The sequence below is a fragment of the Emys orbicularis genome, chromosome 2 (genome assembly GCF_028017835.1).
Source record: "Emys orbicularis isolate rEmyOrb1 chromosome 2, rEmyOrb1.hap1, whole genome shotgun sequence".
Classification (NCBI taxonomy): domain Eukaryota; kingdom Metazoa; phylum Chordata; order Testudines; family Emydidae; genus Emys; species Emys orbicularis.
The window spans coordinates 89,682,178-89,704,938 of record NC_088684.1 but is presented as its reverse complement, the minus strand read 5'-3'; the positions used below and the strand labels follow the sequence as shown (position 1 = coordinate 89,704,938).

General features: G+C 42.9%; 1 protein-coding gene across 1 annotated transcript in view; it reads right to left on the bottom strand.

Moving 5' to 3' along the window:
• Positions 1–704: 704 nt before the first annotated feature.
• Positions 705–22,761, bottom strand: part of TWSG1 (twisted gastrulation BMP signaling modulator 1) — a 49,070-nt gene continuing 27,013 nt past the window's right edge. The window contains exons 3-5 of the mRNA XM_065399545.1: positions 20,470–20,569; positions 10,914–11,180; positions 705–1,540 (exon numbers count right to left, since the gene is read on the bottom strand). Of these exons, the coding sequence (XP_065255617.1) occupies positions 1,359–1,540; positions 10,914–11,180; positions 20,470–20,569 (549 nt within the window). The 3' untranslated portion in view covers positions 705–1,358. The remainder of the gene's footprint in view (positions 1,541–10,913; positions 11,181–20,469; positions 20,570–22,761) is intronic.

Here is a 22,761-nt window from a genome sequence, read left to right as displayed (position 1 = left end):
TTAGGAACATGTTGGTAGGAGGCAGTTTGACCTAGAGAGGTTGAGGCGAGAGGGAGAAACAGGAATAGTCAAATCCATCTATATAAAAAATTAGTAAACTTAAAAAAAGTTATTGTTATAAACACTATCATGAGTTTCTGGCGAGATCACAATTGTACTCAGACTTTATTCTTGTGGTTTCTATGCCATCATCACAGGAAAAACCTAATGGTACCATAGTAATTACCTTATAATTTGCAGTTGCCTACTACTCCATATATTAAAACACAGCAAAATGGACAAAGTGTTCCATATTCAGAGAATGCTCATTTGTCTCAGAGGATAATTACTTCCCCATTAAGTCCTTTTATATCATAAATCTGAATCAAAACCAACCTCAAAGCCAAACCAAACAGTTAGAATAAGTGTTCCACAGAGCAGTACCAAATGTGGTAATGTGACAACTGCCAGCTACTCAACAAATAAACTTGCTGAGCTTATTAGGATATGCAGTTTAATTCCCAGTTTATACATGCTATTTTTTCTGTTCATAATAACCACCTTCCAAATTTGCAGCACAGCACTGAGTTTCCAGGCATAAGACAACCCACAAAGAGTGCGATAGCAAGTGGACATGACTAAACTTACCAGCTTTATTTTGGTTTATAAGAAGAGTGCACTGATGGAACAAAATTTCTTTATGAAATGCAATACCTTGCCTGCAGGAATGGAGGCATATAACAGCTGGAGCAATGATGTCACACACATGGTATTGTAGTGGGTGGGACACCCTGCTTAGGGCTGGGATTTTATCTATTACAGTTCCAGTTTTGAAGTGGGAAAAAAAAATGTTTTCTTATTTTTGAGGACATTTTCACAATAGGAGTCTGGGCCACTGGTGTAAGACCATAAGCCACTGGAGTCTTATGGCTCTTATACTGGAGAGTTATAAAACATACATGGAAGAGCATTATCTATTTGAGCACTTGTGGAACTTCTAAATAATGGGAATCTTGTTGAGGCTTCACTATTCTGAACTGCTAAATACAACATTACATTCTGAAAATGAGTATAGGCAATATATTCAGATCAAAGCAAAACAATCAGGACAGGAAGCATGAGGATGGTTATGCTACTCGACTAAGAATAAGGAAAAAATAAACAATACAGTTGAAACATTTGCCAATTAGCATTGTTTACAGGATTTAAAAAGAAAAAAAAATTACAGCTATGCTTTGAATTGTATACATCTTTTCTCAAATCATTCATGTTTAGTTGCTCCCAGAACATATCCCATAATGCAATACTTCCAATCCCCATCTTTTTAATTAAGAGACGCTGCTTTGGCCTCCACATTACTATTATACAGCTTCTCTGCTTCAAAACATGCAGTTCATACATTTTACAGTTTTACTGCCATAGTCGATACATTCTGGCCCAATACACTCACAGCAGGCATTGTGAAACCACCGGTATTTTGATGCTCCCATGGACTCACAAGAGATCTTGCACTGATGTATTGACATGCAGTCATCAAAATAGACCACAGTGCACATGTTTTCTAAACAAAGGGAGAAAAAATTTTAAAAGGTTACTTTAGTTAAGTATGTAGCTGTCAGATGTTTGAGTGTAAGTCATTCAAACTACGTGCCACAGGGGAAACGGAAGGGTGAGGAGAGGAGAAGAGGAGAGAACATAAGGCCTGCTCTATCAGCCTGGATACTTTCTTCATATTGTGGCTCTAACCCCCTTGTAGGTAGTACAGTAGTCTTTACTTCTATGATCATATACTATTTCTCAAGTACATGGTCATACCACTTTTTGCACATTACAAAGTGCACATTGTAAAATGCAGAGTGGATAAGGCAGGGCTACACAGGAGCCCTTGCCTCAATCACCGAATGGCTTGGGTGCGCCTACACTGCAACTTGGATCATGCTTGCCAGCACAGGTAGACAGACCCGCCTGGACCCCATGGATACATACTTAGGCAGCTAGTCCGAGCCGCCACCTGTGCTACCTCTGGCTCCACTGTTATTTTTGCTATGCGAGCTCAAGCAAAGTTAGTGCTTGTCTGTCTACTCACACTGGGAAGTGCCCTCCCAGTTGCAGTGTAGATGTACCCCCTTTAAAAAGCCTGGTTTTCATGAACTCTGCTCTACACAGTACTGCAAGATGCTGCAGATTTATATTTAGTATTATACAAAAAACATAAGGAATATTGTATTGCTTGAAAGACAATACGGTCATGGATTCCAATACAGTCCAACTACATACATGAGGGAGCAGAGATAAGATTGCACATGCAAACCTATTTTTGGCATTTCCTGAGTTGAGTGCTTACCTGTGCAAGCTAAAAGTATTTTTAATAGAATTTTTGTGAAATACCAAGTGTGCAAGGTGCTTTAACAGCGATTTATCATTTAAACAGATAATACATAGATCAAAGATCAGATTAAAAAAGGCAAGTAATTTAGTGGAGATATATATAATCATGTTTCATTAGTTCCATCATTTCTCTATTCTACAGTATCTTATTACCACAGACTACCAATCCAGTTTTTAGCTGAGAAATTGTTAGATTGCTTCCTGCTGATGCCTATACCAATTCCAACTCTCCCATTTGCCGCCTTAAATTCCATGCTAAACTTCCTTCTTGGATGCTCATAGCATCATCTCTAGCCTTCAATCTGTTAATCTTAATCCCAGCTGCAAGCTTCTCTTTGCAGCATCCCCGACAAGCTCACTCTTCTGCAGGGGTGAAAGTAAGTCCAGTGACTTACCGGTACGCTGGGACCAGCTCTGGCCCCCGGAAGGGGCGGGGCCTAGGGCAGAAGGGGCGTGGCTGACGGAGTCAGAGCCAGTCCCAGCCCACCCTGTAAGGTAAGTGCCCCACCACCACCAGGGTAGTAGCAGCAGCCCGGGGCTCCGGGGGCTATTCAAAGGGCCCGGGGCTCCCCTGCTTCTATGGCCCCGGCCCTGTAAATAGCCACCGGAGCCCTGGGGAAGCGGCGGGGCTCCCGTGGCTATTTAAAGGACCGGGGTGGCAAAGGCAGCTGGAGCCCCTGGGCTCCGGGGGCTATTTAAAGGGGCCGGGGCTCCCCTGCTTCTACCGCCCCGGCCCTTTAAATAGCCGCCGGAGCCCTGGGGAAGCGGCGGGGCTCCGGTAGCTATTTAAAGGGCCGGGGCAGTGGAAGCAGTGGGAGCCCCGGACTTTTTAAATAGCCCCCAGAGCCCCACAGCCCTACCCCAGGGCTCCAGCAGTGAGGCTCTGGTGGCAATTTAAAGGGCCTGGGGCTCCAGCCCCTGTTGGGAGCCCCAGGCCCTTTAAATTGCCCCCTGAGGAAGCTGGGCCGCCCCAGTACAGCAAACTGGCTCTTGCCGGTACGCCGTATCGGGGTGTACCGGCTTACTTTCACCTCTGCTCTTCTGGCTTCCCTGTGCCAGGGGTTAGTGAAAGCTTACACTATCTAGCAATTAGACTGAGGTTTCCAGCTCTGCTGTGGAGGGGTTAAATACAAGTAGGAGATCAATTAATGGGGGATAGCCATTTCCTAGTCAGCAAATCATCTCTAGTACTAAAAAAATTTTGGGCAAATGTGTAAAGGCACATGCCAATTAAAGAAAAAAAGGAAGTGATGGATTAAAGAGACATCCCAAATTCTAAGCTATTATTTTATATATATTTTTAATGGATGACCTTCTGTGAGTGAGAGACACAAGCTTTCGAGCCTACATAGAGCTCTTCTTTAGGTCTGGGAAACATATTCAGTGTCACAGCTAAACATAAGGTGGAATAGATTGTTTACCATAAGTAATTAACATATATTTCGAGGGACCATTCAAGGTGAAGTGGTTGGTTAACACCCCACCAGTCATAGTGGGAAAAAGAAGGGGGTGCAACTGTGGGGGTTGTTAATGGGTTACAGATTGTTGTAATAAGCCATAAATCCAGTGTCTCTATTCAGTCCATGATTTTTAGTGTCTAGCAAAGTTATGAATTTAAGCTTCCAGGCTTGTCTTTTGAAAGAGTTTTGCAAGTTTCCTTTGAGGATGAGGACTAATAGGGCAGGTCTACACTACAAATTTACATTCGCACAGCTGCACCGATGCAGCTGTGCCACTGTAGTGCGTATGGTGAAGATGCTCTAAGCCGACAGGAGAGCGCTCTCCCCTCAACTTAATAACTCTACATCCGTGAGAGGCAGCAGCTAAGTTGGCGGGAGATCTCCCACTGACATAGCGCTGTCTACATATGGGGTTAAGGTCAGTATAACTACATCGCTCAGGGGTGTGGATTTTTCACACCCCCGAGCAATGTAGTAAGTATGTAGTGTAGACCAAGCCATAGAGTGATCACTTTGTGATAGGGTGCTTTTATTTTTTATCATTTTCCTGTGTGAGTTCATTTGAGACTGTAGTGATTTTATTTAGTTAATGGGCCACTTCACCTTGAATGGTCCCTTGAAATATGTGTTAACTACTTATGCTAAACAATCTGTTCCATCTTGTATTTAAATGTGACACTCTTAGTATGTTTCCCAGACCAGAAGAAAAGCTCTATGTAAGCTCAAAAGCTTGTCTCTCTCACCAACAGAAGTTGGTCCAATAAATATTGCCTCACCCACCATGTGTCTCTAATATCCTGGGACCGACACAGCCACAAACACCACTGCATACATTTTATAGATTTGTTTGCTTAAGTCCACATAATTCTTAATATAATCAACATTTCTCCCCACTCCAAAAACAAAGGTCATGTCTCTTGGGAAAAAGCAACCAGCAGCCCAGCACTTTTGAATAACTACACTAACAAACCAACATGCACACTAGGGAGGAAAGATCTTTGTTTCCAGGATACAGATTTCAGTTTCCCATTTGCCAGTGATTTATTATGAACTATTAAGAAAAAGCCAATTTTTACAAGTTATGGTAGCTCTATTGACATCATCCTTAATCCATACCGAATCATAGAAGCATTGAAATGTAAGGCTTGAGAGGTTATTTAGTCGATCCCTTTGTGCTGATGCAGGACCAAGTATACCCTCACTAGTGTTTGTCCAACCTGTTCTTAAAACCTCCAATCACAGGGATTCTACAACCACTCTTTGAAGCATATGCCAGAGCTTAGCTATCCTTATAGTTAGAAAGATTTTCCTAATATCTAACCTAAATCTTCTTTGCTGCAGATTAAGCCCATTACTTCTTTTCCTACCTTCAGTGGAAATGGAGAACAATTGATCGCCATCCTCTTTACAACAGCCCTTAACATATTTGATGACTTATCAGGTCCCCACTCAGTTTTCTTCCCTCGAGACTAAACATGCCCAGTTTTTATTAACCTTTCCTCATAGATCAGGTTTTTCTAAACCTTTTATCATTTTTGTGTTCTCCTCTGGACTCTTCTCCAATTTGTCCACATCCTTCCTAAAGCGTGGCGTCCAGAACTTGACACAGTACTCCAGCGGAGGCCTTCCCAGTACTAAACAGAGTGGGGAAATTACCTCCTGTTTCTTACAGATGATACTGCTGTTAATACACGCCAGAATGATATTAAGCCTTTTTTGTAACTGTATCACATTGCTGACGTATTCATTTTGTGATCCACTATAACCCCAGATCCTTTTCTGCAGTTCTGATGCCTAGCCAGTTATTCCCCACTTTGAAGTTGTGCATCTGATTTTTCCTTCCTAAGTGTAGTACTTTGTGTTGGTCTTTACTAAATTTCATCTTGTTGATTTCAGATAAATTCTCCAACTTTTCAAGGTCCTTTTGAATTCTAATCCTGTCCTCCAAAGTGATTGCAATCCCTCCCAGCTTGGTGTCATCTGAAAATTTTATGAGCATCCTCTCCACTCCATTATCCAAGTCATTATAAAAATATTTAATAGAACTAGGTCCAGGACAGACCTCTATAGGACCCCACCAGATACACCCTCCCAATTTGACAAGAAGCAAAGACAACTCAGTCTTTCAACTAGTTTTGGGGCGCCCATCTTTTATAGTAATTTAATCTCTAGACCATATTTCCCTAATTTGTTCATGAGAATGTCATGTGAGACTGTCAAAAGCTTCACTACAGTCAAGATATAGCACCTTTACAAATAACGGAGTTGGACTTGTTTTCCTCCTTACCTTGACATTGCAGATTTATACTTAAAGCGTGATAAAGGAGACCTAACACTTAACAAAATGTACAATTTCAAAAATGGTTATTTCTCAGGAATGGGAAGCTTTTTGTTTGAGTTGGCGTTTAATAGTCCTAGTCACCAATTCCTTCCTCCAAGGAGACCAAATCATCTGTGAATACATACTTGGATCCTCCCCTCTCCTCTGCATTTGAAAATCTCTCATAACAATAAAATAAAGAAACAAACAAGTTGTCTGATGCAGAAAAAAGAACAAAGCAAGCACACTGTTTCTGCTATATCATTGACTCTCTCTCATCCAGCAGTCCAAGAACAAATCTTTGTTCATGTATGACAGGTGATGGAATTCTGCCTGTTGCTTCTAGCAAGTTCAGGAGCCCTTATCTAAAATGATTATTTCTTGGTCTGGTGAAATGGGGCCATGTAAAAAAAGTTACACCTACAGGTTCACAATATATTCTGGAAAATCTATTTAACTGTTGTCAATTTCAAGAACCAATTATGTAAAACATCCACTTGACTGTCTCACTGTAGATAAAAGGATGTTACTTATTTCAGTAACAGTTCTTTCATTTGCATTTTAACAGTTTTCACGTATGTCTAAAAAGGAATGTGGAAGAGAGAGTTTTCAGGGGAAGAAAACACTGCAGATAAATAACTCATTATCTCAGAAAATGAAGATTTTTTTTTTAAATTCAGAATAAAGGGAGGTTTGTGTGGCAGAGAGAATAATGTACAACTGTCTGAATTCAAAGTAATCAAAAGAAGAGAGCCTCGTGCTTCCATCAGCATGTTGTTATAATCTTCATGTTTTCCAGTGCAAGCAATAATTATAAAAGAACTACACTGCAGAGTACTCTGGGAAGTCACAAGTTCAGAGCACACCACCTCTGATGTGCAATATTTGTCTTTAAAATCTTATCTATGAGATGAAAAATTCTTCTGATCCTCTCCAAGCCAAACTATATTTACAGCATTGCCAACAAATGAAAGAGAAACAATACATTTCTCGTAAGAGAAAATAATTAGGTAGTCACATACAGTGCTTTTCATCAGTAGATCAAAGCACTTAACAAAAGAGATAAATATATTATCAAAATAAACCAGCATACAATTTTCTGGTAATTAAAGATGATAAAAGAGAGACCTATTTCAACATCCACCTGTTGTATCCAGTAAGCTAGATACACTGTTGGTGACAAACTCTCTTCCTTGGTTGGCGTTCCAGAAGAGGGTGAATTCAGAGCCCATCCAGAGAGTAACCAATGGTTAATGTAAAGACACCCTTCCCTGCACTATGGATTTTGTTTCATCAGCTGCCAAAAGATACTCTGCTATCCTTCCTCCTGCTGCCAAGATTCTGTCATCACCTGTGACAATTAAGTTCATTCTAAAAGGTACTGAACTGCAAGTTCTGAGCTCTGAGGCCACCAAAAAGGAGTTTAAGCTAAATATGTGGAATAAAAAATGTGATTTCCAGAAAAACATCCTGAAGTTGTGACTCAAGAGTTGACAACCCTTGGTATGAACAATTACCACTAGTTCCAGAAGTTCAAAATAATATCTAAAGTGTCAGAGTCAAGTTGGTGAGGAAATCAGCAGCATGGTAACATAATGTGATTTTAAAGTCCAATAGCTCGCAATGTGCCAGGGCTAGAAAGGAATGCTTTGTACCAAGAGAAGTTCCAGCTTCCCAGTGATATAAAGCAGTCCTTTCTAGCCCCTGTGGTTCATGAGGTATCTGTCATTACAACTCTCAGTGGTCCCTTGGTCTAGTGATACTATTTTCAGTTCTAGATGAGTACTGAAAAAGTAAGTCCAACACCTCAGACAAGTTTAGTTTCAATCTCTGCATAAGCATTGTATGGAATCAAAGCAGTCAGAGAGGCTGTGGCAGAACATGGCAAGTGTAGTTTTAGGCAGGGCCCATTCCAAGTTTTGTGGGACCCTATACAAAATAACGTACAATAAGCTGGGTCCCATCTACCTCTGACAATCCCCTCTTTCAAACCTCTAGTTATTGACAACACACCCCCAGCTCCAAAGCTAGGGAAAAAGTGGAGGGGGCATATGGAAGCCAGCATTGCTCCTTATGGACAACAAATAAAAGAGTCATGGGTAGAAAGAGGATATCTGGGCCGTACCCTCTTAGCATGCAATGCTAGTGCCAGATGGCAGGTGTCCACAGAAGGAAGACAAACTGAGCAGAGAGGAACCACGGCATGCAAAAAGCCCAAATGTCTTTCTAGTAGCCCCATTACAATCGTTAGCAGCACTACTAGTGGGACTGATGGATGTTTGGCATCCAGGGCCCTAGATGTGCAGGGCTTTATGGGATTCCATAGGCTTAGTGGACTGAAGAGCACCGCCGACTGTAGGATATGTTGGTTCTAGCAGAGCATTTTTCTTGTAGATGTTTTAGCTTGAAACAATACGGCTGTTGTTGGTTAGCCTATGCACTGTCCTACTTATCTGGTTTTGATAGTCTGAATACCATGTATATGTATTTTGTAGTACTTGTGCTTACACAAGCTGTATGAAAGCCTTCCTGCACAAGTTACATATACTGTGATTGAGCATATTATCTGTATGTCCATACTGCCCAGCAGTTTCTATTCCTCCTCCAAGTACATGATGTTGGAAGCAATTTTACACCTTCCCCATCTACAATCACTGAAGATCTCAAAAGGATTAGATCTGCTCAAGTTTCTTAACAATAAAAAGTTCACTTTTATTTCTGTGCTGAATTCCTACCGTAGCCTGTTAATAAAGGGCATTGAGTACCTATTTCTAAGTTTAACTCAATTGTCATTCTCGGAATTTAGCAGTAGCATGCTGATCTTTGAACCTAATACTGAATACAATGTTGCTTATGGAACAGGCAGTCTCATGAAATAGACAAAACAACACCTGGATTTTGGACCTTTCCCACTATGAATAAAATGCAAATTGTTATTAGAACAAGTTGCCCTTTTCATAAAGTCTTGAGAAAATTTCCCCCCCAAAACTCCAACTTTTCATCCAAAAAGGCAGCAAGTAAAATTGACAAATGCCTTCCAGAGTTACGAACATCAGAGTTACAAACTGACTAGTCAACCACACACCTCAATTGGAACAGGAAATATGCAATCAAGCAGCAGCAGAGAGCAACAACAACAACAAAAGCAAATACAGTACAGTACTGTGTTAACTATAAACTACTAAAAAATAAAGGAAAAGTTTACAAAGAGATTTGACAAGGTAAGGAAACTGTTTCTGTGTTTGTTTCATTTAAATTAAGATGGTTAAAAGCAGCCTTTTTCTTCTGCATAGTAAAGTTTCAAAGCTGTATTAAGTCAATGTTCAGTTGTAAACTTTTGAAAGAACAACCATAATGTTTTGTTCAGAGTTACAAACATTTCAGAGTTACGAACAACTTGCATTCCCGAGGTGTTCGTAACTCTGAGGTTCTACTGTATAATTCACATCTTTAAATATTGTACTTTGTGCACATATGGCTTTCTGCAGCTTACCATTTAACATTGTTACTTTCATTATTCTAAAACCAGACAGCAAATATTTTAATAATGTCAAACACAGATATGAAGTAGATGTTTTCTGACCATATGGTTTCCTGCATCTGGAATTAATTTATTTTCTTAATGTTCCTTAAAATCAAAGGAAATTAGTAAAGTCTCTCTCTGAGTTCCATTTAATGAAGAACAGTCTTGTTTAGAAACAAAACTAGGTCAGAGGTTCACACTTATATGGAAATGCAATAGGTCTCTATCAATTGTATTCCTTTCATTAATTAAATAAAAGAGCCAGCACAGGAAGAACAGCACACAGTTACCAACAGTCAAACACAGCACTGCTTATAGATATGACTAATAAATCAGACGGTATTCCTCTTTAAAAAAAATTGTGTTAAGAAATCATTTAGTTAAGACGAAAGAACAGTTTAAGAAGTTTCTCTAAGTTTCATGGGAGGGTGTCGGAGAAAATATCGTAAATTCTGTTTAAAAAAATCAACCGGCAGAAAAGGAGTCTCTCAGCCCCCCACTATTGTCACTACAACTGAATTTGGCATCATTTCCCCCTGGCAATCAATATTTTATCATCCTTCCTCCAATCACGTACATCCCCTGAATCAATGCCATCAATGCCAAGAAAGAGATAACACTTATTCAGATCTACAGTTAATCCAGTATTACCTGGAATATCATTCTGTCACTCAGATGCTCAAAACATGCCATCTTGGAGCCACGAGTTTAACCTCTATTCCAGATCCCGCAGCAAAAACACCAGCTCTCTGAATTTTTCCTTTTTAGCTCTTTAAAGCTACATATTTAAAACTGTTCCTGCAGCCTACTTTTGTATTACTATGGGATAGATTAGGTGTAGTTCCTGATCTGAGTCTGATTTTCTCTGAGTCAGAAGAGGCAACTGCTTCAGCTTCTGACAGCATTTTACATTATCCCACCTAGAGTGGTGTGAACTGATGAAACCTCATATGTTGGAGGGGGAATTCCATGTTGACAAATTGTTTTATGGTTCATTTCCCCCCCCCCCCCCCGGACTGTCATATGCTCCTCCCTTTGCCCATGCTGTTGTGTTACTCCCCCTTTGTCTGTCACATTGTGACAGAAATTACACCAAACTCTTCAGGGCAGGGACCATGTCTTTTATTTGTACTTTAAGGAGGCTAGCGCACTTGAGCATAGTTAATAAAAAATTGTTGTCCTTTTTAGGGCCCCTTCACAAAGGTAACACTAGAAATTTAGCCTTTAGACAACTAACTGTTACCTTTGTCGCTGGAGTATGGTGAGTGGACAGTGTTGCTTGGAACAGAGACATTGTGGTGCTGCGGCTGGTTAACTGTTTCTAAAAATGACACTAGATTCTCATGATGTGACAGTTCTTCTGCAACAGGGAAGGAAACAATATTCCAGTTCAGCTGAGTATCCCCTTCTGTGAGTGCCCGGAAGAGGGAAGGGATTGGTTCATGCAGCTCCTCTACAGTGCTCTTGGAAGTTGGAGGGGTGTCACTGTAGTTGCGAGGATTGCACATACCTGCAGAGGAATGAAAAGTGTAAAATGAAAAGTCATAAAACTGTTTCCCGTCCGCCCCCAGGAAGGGCAGCATTTAGAAATAATTTTTTTTTTTTTTTTTACAAAAATTAAAGGGGGTGAAATCCTGACCCCCAATGGTATCAGTGGAAAAACGTCCATACACTTCATTAGGGACAATATTTCACCCATTGGGTTTAAGATCTTTGCAGTGATGCACTAAAGTTTTAAGTGAGATGCCTTGCAACACTGAAGTACATAAATGAAGACACCACAAGAACTTTTGTGCACAGCACTCTGCTTCCCTTTCTCCATTACTCCATTACTGTTATGAAAAGTTCAACTGAAGCCGTTTGTTTTGTTGAACAAAAATACTACAATACTAGAATACCAGCATCTGAAAGAAAACAGATATTTATTTACATTAGTATGATCAGAACTTGAAGAGTTTATCCAAAACCTAAGAGCCAGGGTGAAAAATACCTATAATGCCACTCCCCTAAAGCCAGGCCTCCCGGAAATGAAAGGAACACATAATTGTTTACTGTGTATTACAATTAATACAATATTCATGTCAACATTTTATGTTGTTCTTTCTCTTGCTTTTGTTTCATCTTTACTCCACATCTTTCTTTTCTACTTGAGATCATAGTGCACCTCTTCCTCAGTGCTTTCCAGTCATTTTCCTCTTTTCTTTCTTCCCCATACACCTGCTCATCTCTCTTTTTCCTTGCACTATGTTCTCTGGCTCTGCCTCTATATTTTCTATCTTTCACTCCCCCCGCTTCCCCAGGCTCTCAATACCATACTTATGCTCTCTCCCACACCCTCAACTCTAACCACCCCCATTTATATTATTAATAATTCATATATAGAGCTTGAAAACATTGCCAGACACCTAATGGCCAGAACTTCCTTGACTTTATGAAGGTGTTTGATAGGATCCACAGAAAAGCCTTCTGGAAGATCCTGAGACACTATGGAATTCCAGCAAACATTGTTAATGTGATATACACTTTGTATGACGAATCTGCATGCTGCATCAGCACACGGATCAGTGACAGGGAATGATTTAAGATTGCTACCGGCAAGGTTGTGTACTATCCCCACTTCTCTTCTGCATGGTCACAGACTTTGGGATGAGAACAGGAATGGCTGCTGCCTAGTGCACTCGTATTGTCTGTGCAAGATATAAGCTGTGAGACTTAGATACCAACTTGGATGGAATGAAAAGACTCTCTGTGAGCATAAAAGCAGAAGTGGCCAAAGTGGGACTTTGTATCAGTACGCAGAAGACCAAGATCATGGAAAGAGAACGAAATGCTGCCAACACTGATGGATGTGTGATTGGTGGAGAAGCGTATGAAAGAGTTCACAACTTCATCTATCTTTGAAGTACAATATCTACTAACGGACAGATCATTAAGAAGTGCAGGCAAGAACTGGCAAAGTCAGTGGATCTTTTTCCCATTTGCCAAACATCTATCAGAGTAAGATGAAAAATATACACACTAAAATGAGATTGTACAATGCAATTGTCCTCACAACACTACTGTATGCCTCAGAAACACAGCAGGTGGTGGAAATACACAACAGGAAGTTCATTGGAGAGATTGTGTAACCAATGTGGAAGTGTTGCACCACACAGGTCAGCAGAATGAGGACTCAATACTCAGACAGAAATGGTTACAGTGGTTTGACCATGTCATCAGGCTATGTTGTGGCAGAAGCACACGGTACATCTTAGATTGGATCCCACCTGGAGGGAAAAGAAGAGGTGGAGGACAAAGAATGACCTATTGCAGGACAATCAAAAAAGATGCTGCCACAATGGAGACAACTTACGGTAGAGTCAAACATCTTGCTCTGGACAGACAGCAGTGGGAAAAATGGGTTGCCACATGTGCCATTAGGCACAGGAGATTCTAAAGCTAAAGCTAAGCTAAAGGCCAGAAGACAAACTATAACAAGGGGACCCAGTGTCCTTCCTTTTATCAGCAGAAGAGAAAGGGAAGGGTGTTTAAATTCCTACCAATGTGCTCTCCCTGGACCCTGCTTGGGGACTCCCCATTTTGTAGCATCCAGATAGTAGGTATCTGAAAAAAGTGAAGCTCTTCTTGATTGCTCTTCTATGAGCCACAGACACTCCCTCACTGTTCCCTGACTCCCAACTGCTGCAAGGGTGGTAGGGATCTATGCTGCTTCATCGCTATCCTGGCCTCCATTTTTTAATAAATTCCTTTTGATTCCTTGCTCTCCACAGTCATTAGCTCTAGGAGCTACCTCTACTGCTGCTCAGAGCTCATCCAAGCAGCAGCATGAAATAGACTCAATTGAGGACAACCGTGAAGCTATCAAGAGAATTCTAAATAGCACCAGTGAAATTGACCAAAAACTTTTTAATTCCACTCCTGCAGCTGCTGCAGGGCAGCAATCTGTGAAACACTAATCTTTCTCGTGCTGCTGTTGTATCCGTTTAGTTTTTGTTGGAACCTTTTCTCCACAACCATAAGGGCTAGATGTATTTTTTTTTTTTTAATATTAAAACTTACATCTTGCAGAAGGCAGTAAGCCTGGACCCACTAAATCATCCTACCCCCCCAGATGAATGGACTTTCCAAGGCTGAACATGACACAGGAACATGCTTTACTATTCTTACACTTCACATAGGCAACAAGTGTCTCCCCCATTCCGCCCCCATGCAGTTTTCATACAAGATCTGAATGTTATTTGGGCTTGCCATTGCAACTAGAAATAAAAATTCTTATCAGTCCCTGGGAGTTAAAAAAAATTAAGTTTATATATTGAAAAGCCCACTAAAAGTAAGGACAAAAGTCACAATGGAAAAAAGCCAAATACCAGTTCAATCATTACCAGTAATGTGGTTTTCAGTTCCAAATTCATGTGGCCTCCTAGAGCTGGAAATTCTTTATGCCCCTGGAAAGCTAAGCATTACAACTGTTCAGCAGCATTTGCAGGACTTGCAGGACTCAACACTCTCATGTTGAGCTGAAAGCATCCCCTGCTGAGCATGGGTGCCTCAGTCATCAATTTCTGCAAACCTGAAGCTTTCATTTAAGAAGTTAAATTTCTAGTCCCGTGGTTGCAAAAATAATCTTCCAACTATGAATCTAGTTTAAGTCTAGGTATAGTTCTCTTTTTGAATCTGCCTACCAACAACTGCAGTGCCTCTGCTGTTGCTGATACATGGCAAAACTACAAGCAAAGTGAAGTTTTGATAGTTAATTGGCCAGTTTCAAAGTGGGCAGTCAAAACCCAATGACCAGAGCAGAACAACCAACAATCATGTCCATTTCATGCTATTGCTTGGGAAGCTATGAGCAGCAGTAGAGGAGGCAGGCGCTGTAGCTATTCATTATCTTCAACAGAGGGGAGAACCAATCAAAAAGAAGCTGTGGGGAAGGTAGAACAATGAAGACTTGCCCCTCTCACAGCAGCCAGGAGGATCTTGAGTGAAAAGAAAGGAAATTAATTTTCCTTTCCAGCATCCAGAGGAGGGTTGAAACTTCTAATATATCAGACACCTATAAGCATGTGGCTAAGGCCTGGTCTACACTACAAGTTTAGGTCGACTTTAGCAGCGTTAAATTGAATTAAGCCTGGACACGTTCACATGACGAAGCCCTTTCTTTCGACTTAAAGGGCCCTTTAAACCGGTTTCTTTACTCCACCTCCGACGAGGGAATTAGCGATAAAATCGGCCTTAGCGGGTCGGAATTGGGGTAGTGTGGACGGAATTCAACGTTATTGGCCTCCGGGAGCTATCCCACAGTGCTTCACTGTGACCGCTCTGGACAGTACTCTCAACTCAGATGCACTGACCAGGTAGACAGGAAAAGCCCCGCGAACGTTTGAATTTCATTTCCTGTTTGCTCAGCGTGGAGAGCACAGGTGACCACGCAGAGCTCATCAGCACAGGTAACCATGATGGAGTCCCAGGATCGCAAAAGAGCTCCAGCATGGACAGAACGGGAGGTACGGGATCTGCTCGCCATATGGGGAGATGAATCAGTGCTGGCTGAACTCCGTAGCAGTAAACGAAATGGCAAAATATTAGAAAAGGTCTCCAAGGCCATGAAGGACAGAGGCCATAACAGGGACGCACAGCAGTGCCGCGTGAAAATTAAGGAGCTAAGGCAAGCCTACCACAAAGCCAGAGAAGCAAACAGAAGGTCCGGGGCAGAGCTGCAAACATGCCGCTTCTACGCGGAGCTGCATGCCATTCTAGGGGGTGCAGCCACCACTACCCCAACCGTGTGCTATGACTCCCTCACTGGAGAAACACACAGGGAAGCGGGTTCGGGGTACGAGGAAGATGAGGATGGAGATAATGTAGATAGCTCACAGCAGCAAGGAAGCGGAGAAACCAGTTTCCCCAACAGCCAGGATATGTTTATCACCCTGGACCTGGAACCAGTAACCCCCGAACTCACCCAAGGCGTGCTCCCATCCCCTGAGGGCGCACAGGGGACCTCTGGTGAGTGTACCTTTGTAAATATTACACATGGTTTAAAAGCAAGCGTGTTTAATGATTAATGATTAATTTGCCCTGGCAATCGCGGCCAGTACAGCTACTGGAAAAGTCTGTTAACGTGTATGGGGATGGAGCGGAAATCCTCCAGGGACATCTCCAGAAAACTCTCCTGGATGTACTCCCAAAGCCTTTGCAAAAGGTTTCTGGGGAGGGCTGCCTTATCCCGTCTGCCATGGTAGGACACTTTACCACGCCAGGCCAGTAGCACGTAGTCTGGAATCATTGCATAACAAAGCATGGCAGCATATGGTCCCGGTGTTTGCTGGCATGCAGACAACATCCATTCCTTATCGCTCTTTGTTATCCTCAGGAGAGTGATATCATTCACGGTCAGCTGGTTGAAATGGGGCGATTTTATTAAGGGGACATTTTATTCAGAGGTGCCCCTTCCTGCTCTGCTGAACAGAAATATTCCCCGCTGTTAGCCACGCGGTGGGGGGGAGGGGTGAAGTGATCATCCCAGAGAATTGGGGGGGGGAGGGGAGTTAGTTGGCTATGTGCTGCATGTTAACCCGGAAACCGCAGCCCCTCCTTTTACATTGCAAACCCATTTTAAGGGGCCAACCCAACGGGTGCTTGGTATGGGAAATGAGAGCGCTACTGTTTGAAACCATTCCCACATGTTAAGAAGGTTAAAAAAGCCAAAAGACTGTGTCTTACCATGGCTGCCTGCAAGCCGAAATCTGTGGCCTGGCACTGCGTGAGTGATCTCTCACACCAAACTGGCAGGCCCTCAATATAAGAGGAAAAATGCGACCTTGTAACAAAAGCACATGTGCTGTGTAATGTGAACAGCAAAACTGAACGTGAAAGAGTGTACCCATTGTTCTCTAAAATGTGTCTTTTTTAACCACCTCTCCCTTCTCCTCCACCAGCTGCAAATGTTTCTCCTTCACAGAGGCTAGTGAAGATTAGAAAGAGAAAACGGAGGACGCGGGATGATATGTTCACGGAACTCCAGATGTCCTCCCACGCTGACAGAGCACAGCAGAATGCGTGGAGGCAGTCAATGTCAGACTACAGAAAAGCACAATATGAACGAGAGGAGAGGTGGCGGGCTGAATCGCGGGATGAACAGAGCAAGTTGCGGGCTGAAGATGATAGGTGGCGTCAGCTTGCAGACAGAAGGCAAGAGTCGATGCTCCGGCTGCTGGAGCATCAAACTGATATGCTCCAGCGTATGGTTGAGCTGCAGGAAAGGCAGCAGGAGCAGAGACCGCCACTACAGCCCCAGTGTAACCAACAGCCCTCCTCCCCAAGTTCCATAGCCTCCTCACCCAGACGCCCAAGAACACGGTGGGGGGGCCTCCGGCCACCCAGTCACTCCACCCCAGATGATTGCCCTAGCATCAGAAGGCTGGCCTTCAATAAGAGTTAAAGTTTTAAACCGCAGTGTGTCCTTTTCCTTCCCTCCTCCCCCACCCATCCTGGGCTACCTTAGCAATTATCCCCCTAGTTGTGTGATGAATTAATAAAGAATGCATGAATGTGAAGTAACAATGACTTTATTGCCTCTGCAAGCGGTGCTCGAAGGGGGGAGGGGAGGGTGGGGTGGTTGGCTTACAGGGAAGTAGAGTGAACCAGGTGGGGGGGGGGGGGGGCGGAGGGTTCATCAAGGAGTAACAAACAGAAGTTTCACACCATAGCCTGGCCAGTCACAAAACTCGTTTTCAAAGCTTCTCTGATGCGCACCGTGCCCTGCTGTGCTCCTCTAACCGCCCTGGTGTCTGGCTGCGCGTAATCAGCGGCCAGGCGATTTGCCTCTACCTCCCACCCCGCCATAAATGTCTCCCCCTTACTCTCACAGATATTGTGGAGCGCACAGCAAGCAGCAATAACAATGGGGATATTCTTTTCGCTGAGGTCTGAGCGAGTCAGTAAGCTGCGCCAGCGCGCTTTTAAACGTCCAAATGCACATTCCACCACCATTCGGCACTTGCTCAGCCTGTAGTTGAGCAGGTCCTGACTCCTGTCCAGGCTGCCTGTGTACGGCTTCATGAGCCATGGCATTAAGGGGTAGGCTGGGTCCCTAAGGATCACGATAGGCATTTCAACATCCCCAACGGTTACTTTCTGGTCCGGGAAGAAAGTCCCTTCCTCCAGCTTTCGAAACAGAGCAGAGTGCCTGAAGACGCGAGCATCATGTACCTTTCCCGGCCATCCCACGTTGATGTTGGTGAAACGTCCCTTGTGATCCACCAGGGCTTGCAGCAGCATTGAAAAGTACCCCTTGCGGTTTATGTACTCGGTGGCTTGGTGCTCCGGTGCCAAAATAGGGATATGGGTTCCGTCTATGGCCCCACCACAGTTTGGGAATCCCATTGCAGCAAAGCCATCCACTATGGCCTGCACGTTTCCCAGAGTCACTACCCTTGATATCACCAGGTCTTTCATTGCCCTGGCAACTTGGATCACAGCAGCCCCCACAGTAGATTTGCCCACTCCAAATTGATTCCCGACTGACCGGTAGCTGTCTGGCGTTGCAAGCTTCCACAGGGCTATCGCCACTCGCTTCTCAACTGTGAGGGCTGCTCTCATCCTGGTATTCTGGCGCTTCAGGGCAGGGGAAAGCAAGTCACAAAGTTCCATGAAAGTGCCCTTACGCATGCGAAAGTTTCGCAGCCACTGGGAATCGTCCCACACCTGCAGCACGATGCGGTCCCACCAGTCTGTGCTTGTTTCCCGGGCCCAGAATCGGCGTTCCACGGCATGAACCTGCCCCAGTAACACCATGATTTCCACATTGCTGGGGCCTGTGCCTTGTGAGAGGTCTATGTCCATGTCAATTTCCTCATCACTCTCGTCGCCGCGCTGCAATCGCCTCCTCGGCTGGTCCTGGTTTTGCTTTGGCAAGTCCTGGCTCTGCATATACTCCAGGACAACGCGCATGGTGTTCATAGTGCTCATAATTGCCGCGGTGATCTGAGCGGGCTCCATGATCATAGTGCTAGCTATGGCGCCTGGTCTGAAAAAAGGTGCGAAACTAGTATCTGACGGACCAGGGGAAGGAGGGAGGGAGGGAGGGGCGAGTGACGACATGGCGTACAGGTACAGGGAATTAAAATCAACAAAGGTGGCTGTGCATCAGGGAGAAACACAAACAACTGTCACACAGAATGCCCCCCCCCAAAGATTGAACTCAAAACCCTGGGTTTAGCAGGCCGTTGATTTCACGGAGGGAGGGGGAAGCTAATGAATACAAAAAAAATCTATTTTTTACATCTTAAGACGACGGTGCAGCATGACTGATAGCCACTGCAGTATGATGACGATGGATACCAGTCGTAATATACCATCTTCTACCAAAAGGCAAGGGGCTGCTGCTGTGTAGCAATGCAGCCCCACATCTGCCAGCCCCACGTCTGCCAGCACCCAGATCGCCCTCAGCCTCTTCTGGGTGCTTAGCAGAAAATACTGGGCGCTTGGCAGAAAATAGCATACTACGACTGATAGCCATCATCGTCAAGACAGTTCAATAGAACTGAGCATGTCTGCCCAGGTGCCCATGATCGACAGTCACTGCAGTATGATGACGATGGATACCAATCGTAATATACCATCTTCTACCAAAAGGCAAGGGGCTGGTGCAATGCAGCTCTACGGCTGCCAGCCCCACGGCTACCAGTCATGCTGCACCGTCTACCGCCAAAAGGCAGTTAGTTGCTGCTGCTGTGTAGCAATGCAGTCCCACGTCTGCCGGCACCCAGATGACATATGGTGACGGTGAGCTGAGCTGAGCGGGCTCCATGCTTGCCGTGGTATGTTGTCTGCACAGGTAACCCAGGTAAAAAGGCGCGAATCTATTGTCTGCCGTTGCTCTGACGGAGGGGGAGGGGCCTGACGACATGTACCCAGAACCCCCCGCGACACTGTTTTGCATCATTCGGGCATTGGGATCTCAACCCATAATTCCAATGGGCGGCAGAGACTGCGGGAACTGTGGGATAGCTACCCATAGTGCAATGCTCCAGAAGTCGACGCTAGCCTCGGTACTGTGGATGCGGTCCGCCGACTAGAGCACTTAGAGCATTTTATGTGGGGACACACACAATCGGCTGTATACAACCGATTTCTATAAAACCGGCTTCTATAAATTCGACCTAATTTCGCAGTGTAGACATACCCTAATACAGAAGATGGAATCCCTAAGCAGAGTCCAGGGATAGCGCTCACTAGTAGAAGCCTTAGCTACAAGCACTGGGCTTCTTGTCAGGGCTTTATCCCCCCCAGCCTCACTGGTGGAACACTCACCCTCATCTTCCATACCCGTTTGTGGATAGTAAGTTTACTCTTCTGGCTAGTAGGCATCTGGTAAAGTTTTTGAGTATTTGTTTCTAGCTCTCAGGGTTCACAAGACAGCAAGCCTTAAGCTCCACTGTTTGTATATTTCTAACGGCACTTTGTAGTTAGTACTTCCACTGGATCACAAAATGTGATAATTGAACACTGTTGGTGTACTAAGTTCCTCTCAGGTGACAAATCAAGGGGTTGTCCATAATCTAAAACAGAATTAGCAAATCAGTTATCATGACATTAAACTGAATAAAATCAGGAATACCACAGATAATGTAATCAAGTGACCCAGTAATATCTACTTGCTTATAATTAGCTATTCTGCTCCCACAATGTGCTATTTATTAAAATATTTAATATAGATCCTGCCCTGAAGAATTTACAATCTAATTACAGAAATGATGCAATGAGCAGTAGTGGTAGGTAATAAATAATGAACTTACCAACACAATCACAGCACTCATCCCAAAGTGTGCCTAGGCAAAGCATGCACTCTTTGCAACAGGAACAGTTTCCTTCACCAGGTCGGCATTGACATAGCTCCTGAAAACACAATACATTATGTTGGAGCTTTCTGAGATGTAGAATACTAATAAGTTATGACAATTCTCCATCTAGCAAGCATTATTTCTTTGCATTTACAAAGGAATATATTTACTATTTTAGGTTTCTTTAAGGTCAGGATATCATTTTTATCAGCAACTGGGATACTGAGCATTTAAAACAAAATCATTACGCGTAGGAGAGAATGTACCTACCATTTCTCCCATGAACACCTGGATTTACAAACTCTCTGCTAAGAGCTAAGTGAATATTTTTGCATCCTGGGCATGGTGTTCTAAGAGATTTTCTCTTTTCAAAATAGAAATGTGTGGTTTCTAAAATGTAACTTCTCTCAAACAACAAATAACTATAGGCAATATATGCATATTCATAAACCTATGAAATGTTCACACAGATGCTTCATCCATGGATTCTGATAGCAACACATTTGGTGCAATCACTTGAACCCAAGATTTGTGTACAATTTCTAAGTTTTCTTATACAATATTTGAAAAAGGTCACTAGATTGTCACCATATTTTAATAAGCTCTTAGAAATATCTCTTTGTTGCCCTGCATGCTATTTTTAACAGCAATATTGTTTGTTAGACAGAGAAAAGACAGATATGTGGTCAAGACCAGCTTTTGATAATGACTGAGAGACATAACTTGTCCCTTCCCTTTACAGATGGCAGTGGTATTTTTGCTATCACAAACACACTACTATGATTTAGCTGAATAATTTATGGAAATAAAGTATTTAAATAATCAAAGGGCACATTAAAGTTTATCAGAAGGATTTTTTATTCATTATTTTTTCTTTTGTAATAGAAAGTCAAAGGTGATCTACATAGGAAAAATGGGTTGTGCTTTTTTGGGGAGAGGACTCAGGCATTTTTGACACGTCACCTAAGCCTGAGAGCACTGGCTGAGCTGCCCTACTGAAGAAAAAGTGCTTACAGAGTCTCTAAGTATGGAAACACCTTTGATGTATAAAGGAAGCCTGGAAAAATAAAAAGTGTTCCGCTTATTTTATTTATTTATTTTACATTAGAAACTTGCGGTTTAGTTAATCTGCTTTTACTGAATGACTGAATGGTTGGCTGGTTGGAGAACACATATAAAATCAGATCACAGGCACAAGGTGAAAGCTGAACAACTGAGAGGGGAAAGGTCTTTAATTCAGATGGTCTAAGACTTGGTTTTTCATAACAATGCATTTAATTTAAACCTCAACAAACAACTTGGAAGGAAGTTCTTTTTGTTAAAAAATTCAATAATGCCACTCCTCCAATAAAAGCTGAGAAAGCTCCTCTGGGCCCCTCCAAAGACAACTCCAGCAAAATCAAGACGGACAGAAACATCAATTACTAAGTTAAACCAAATTAAAAAAAAAAAAAAAAAGCACCACAGAAAACAAGCTTGGAACAGCTGTGGGGCCTTCTTGCTATCTTTTAAAAGAAGCAGTGAGAGGGCAGAAACCCATTTTTTTAATTCTTTACCCGTCATCGTTAAGGAACATCAAACTCTTTTGCAGAGCTACTTGAACGTATCTTGTTAAGAAAGTATTGTGGGGAGGGGAGTGTGCTTGCCACATCCTTTCAATGGTCAAGCTATTCTTGTATATATTTTCTGGTACGGCAGAAGGATGAGTTTCAATACACTCTTGATTTACAGTTAGGTGTAAACACAAGGGGTGGGGGAGAGAAGAAGGGAGTATTAGTTATTATAGGGGGCACCTTCACCCTGAACTTCAATAAGTTAAGGCTCAGATTCCCAGATAAAAAACAGGAGTACTTGTGGCACCTTAGAGACTAACAAATTTATTTGAGCATAAGCTTTTGTGGGCTACAGCCCACTTCATCAGATGCATAGAATGGAACATATAGTAAGAAGATATATATACATACAGAGAACACTCCACTTTCATCCCACCCTTCTCCTAACACAGCAAAACACAAAACGGGCAAATGCAAATATGCACACAACATCAATGGATTTTCACTCTGTTTAACTGTGCAGAAGGTCTGAAACAAACAAACAAACAAACAAAAAAAAGGTACATATATAAGACCAGGTCTGGCTATATGGGGTCCATCTACCTGAGTGTACGAGGCAGAGCCAATGCAGTGCAAAGAACAGTTCAGTCCCCTTTGACCTTATTTGAAAATTACTGTGTATAATTCTTAACTT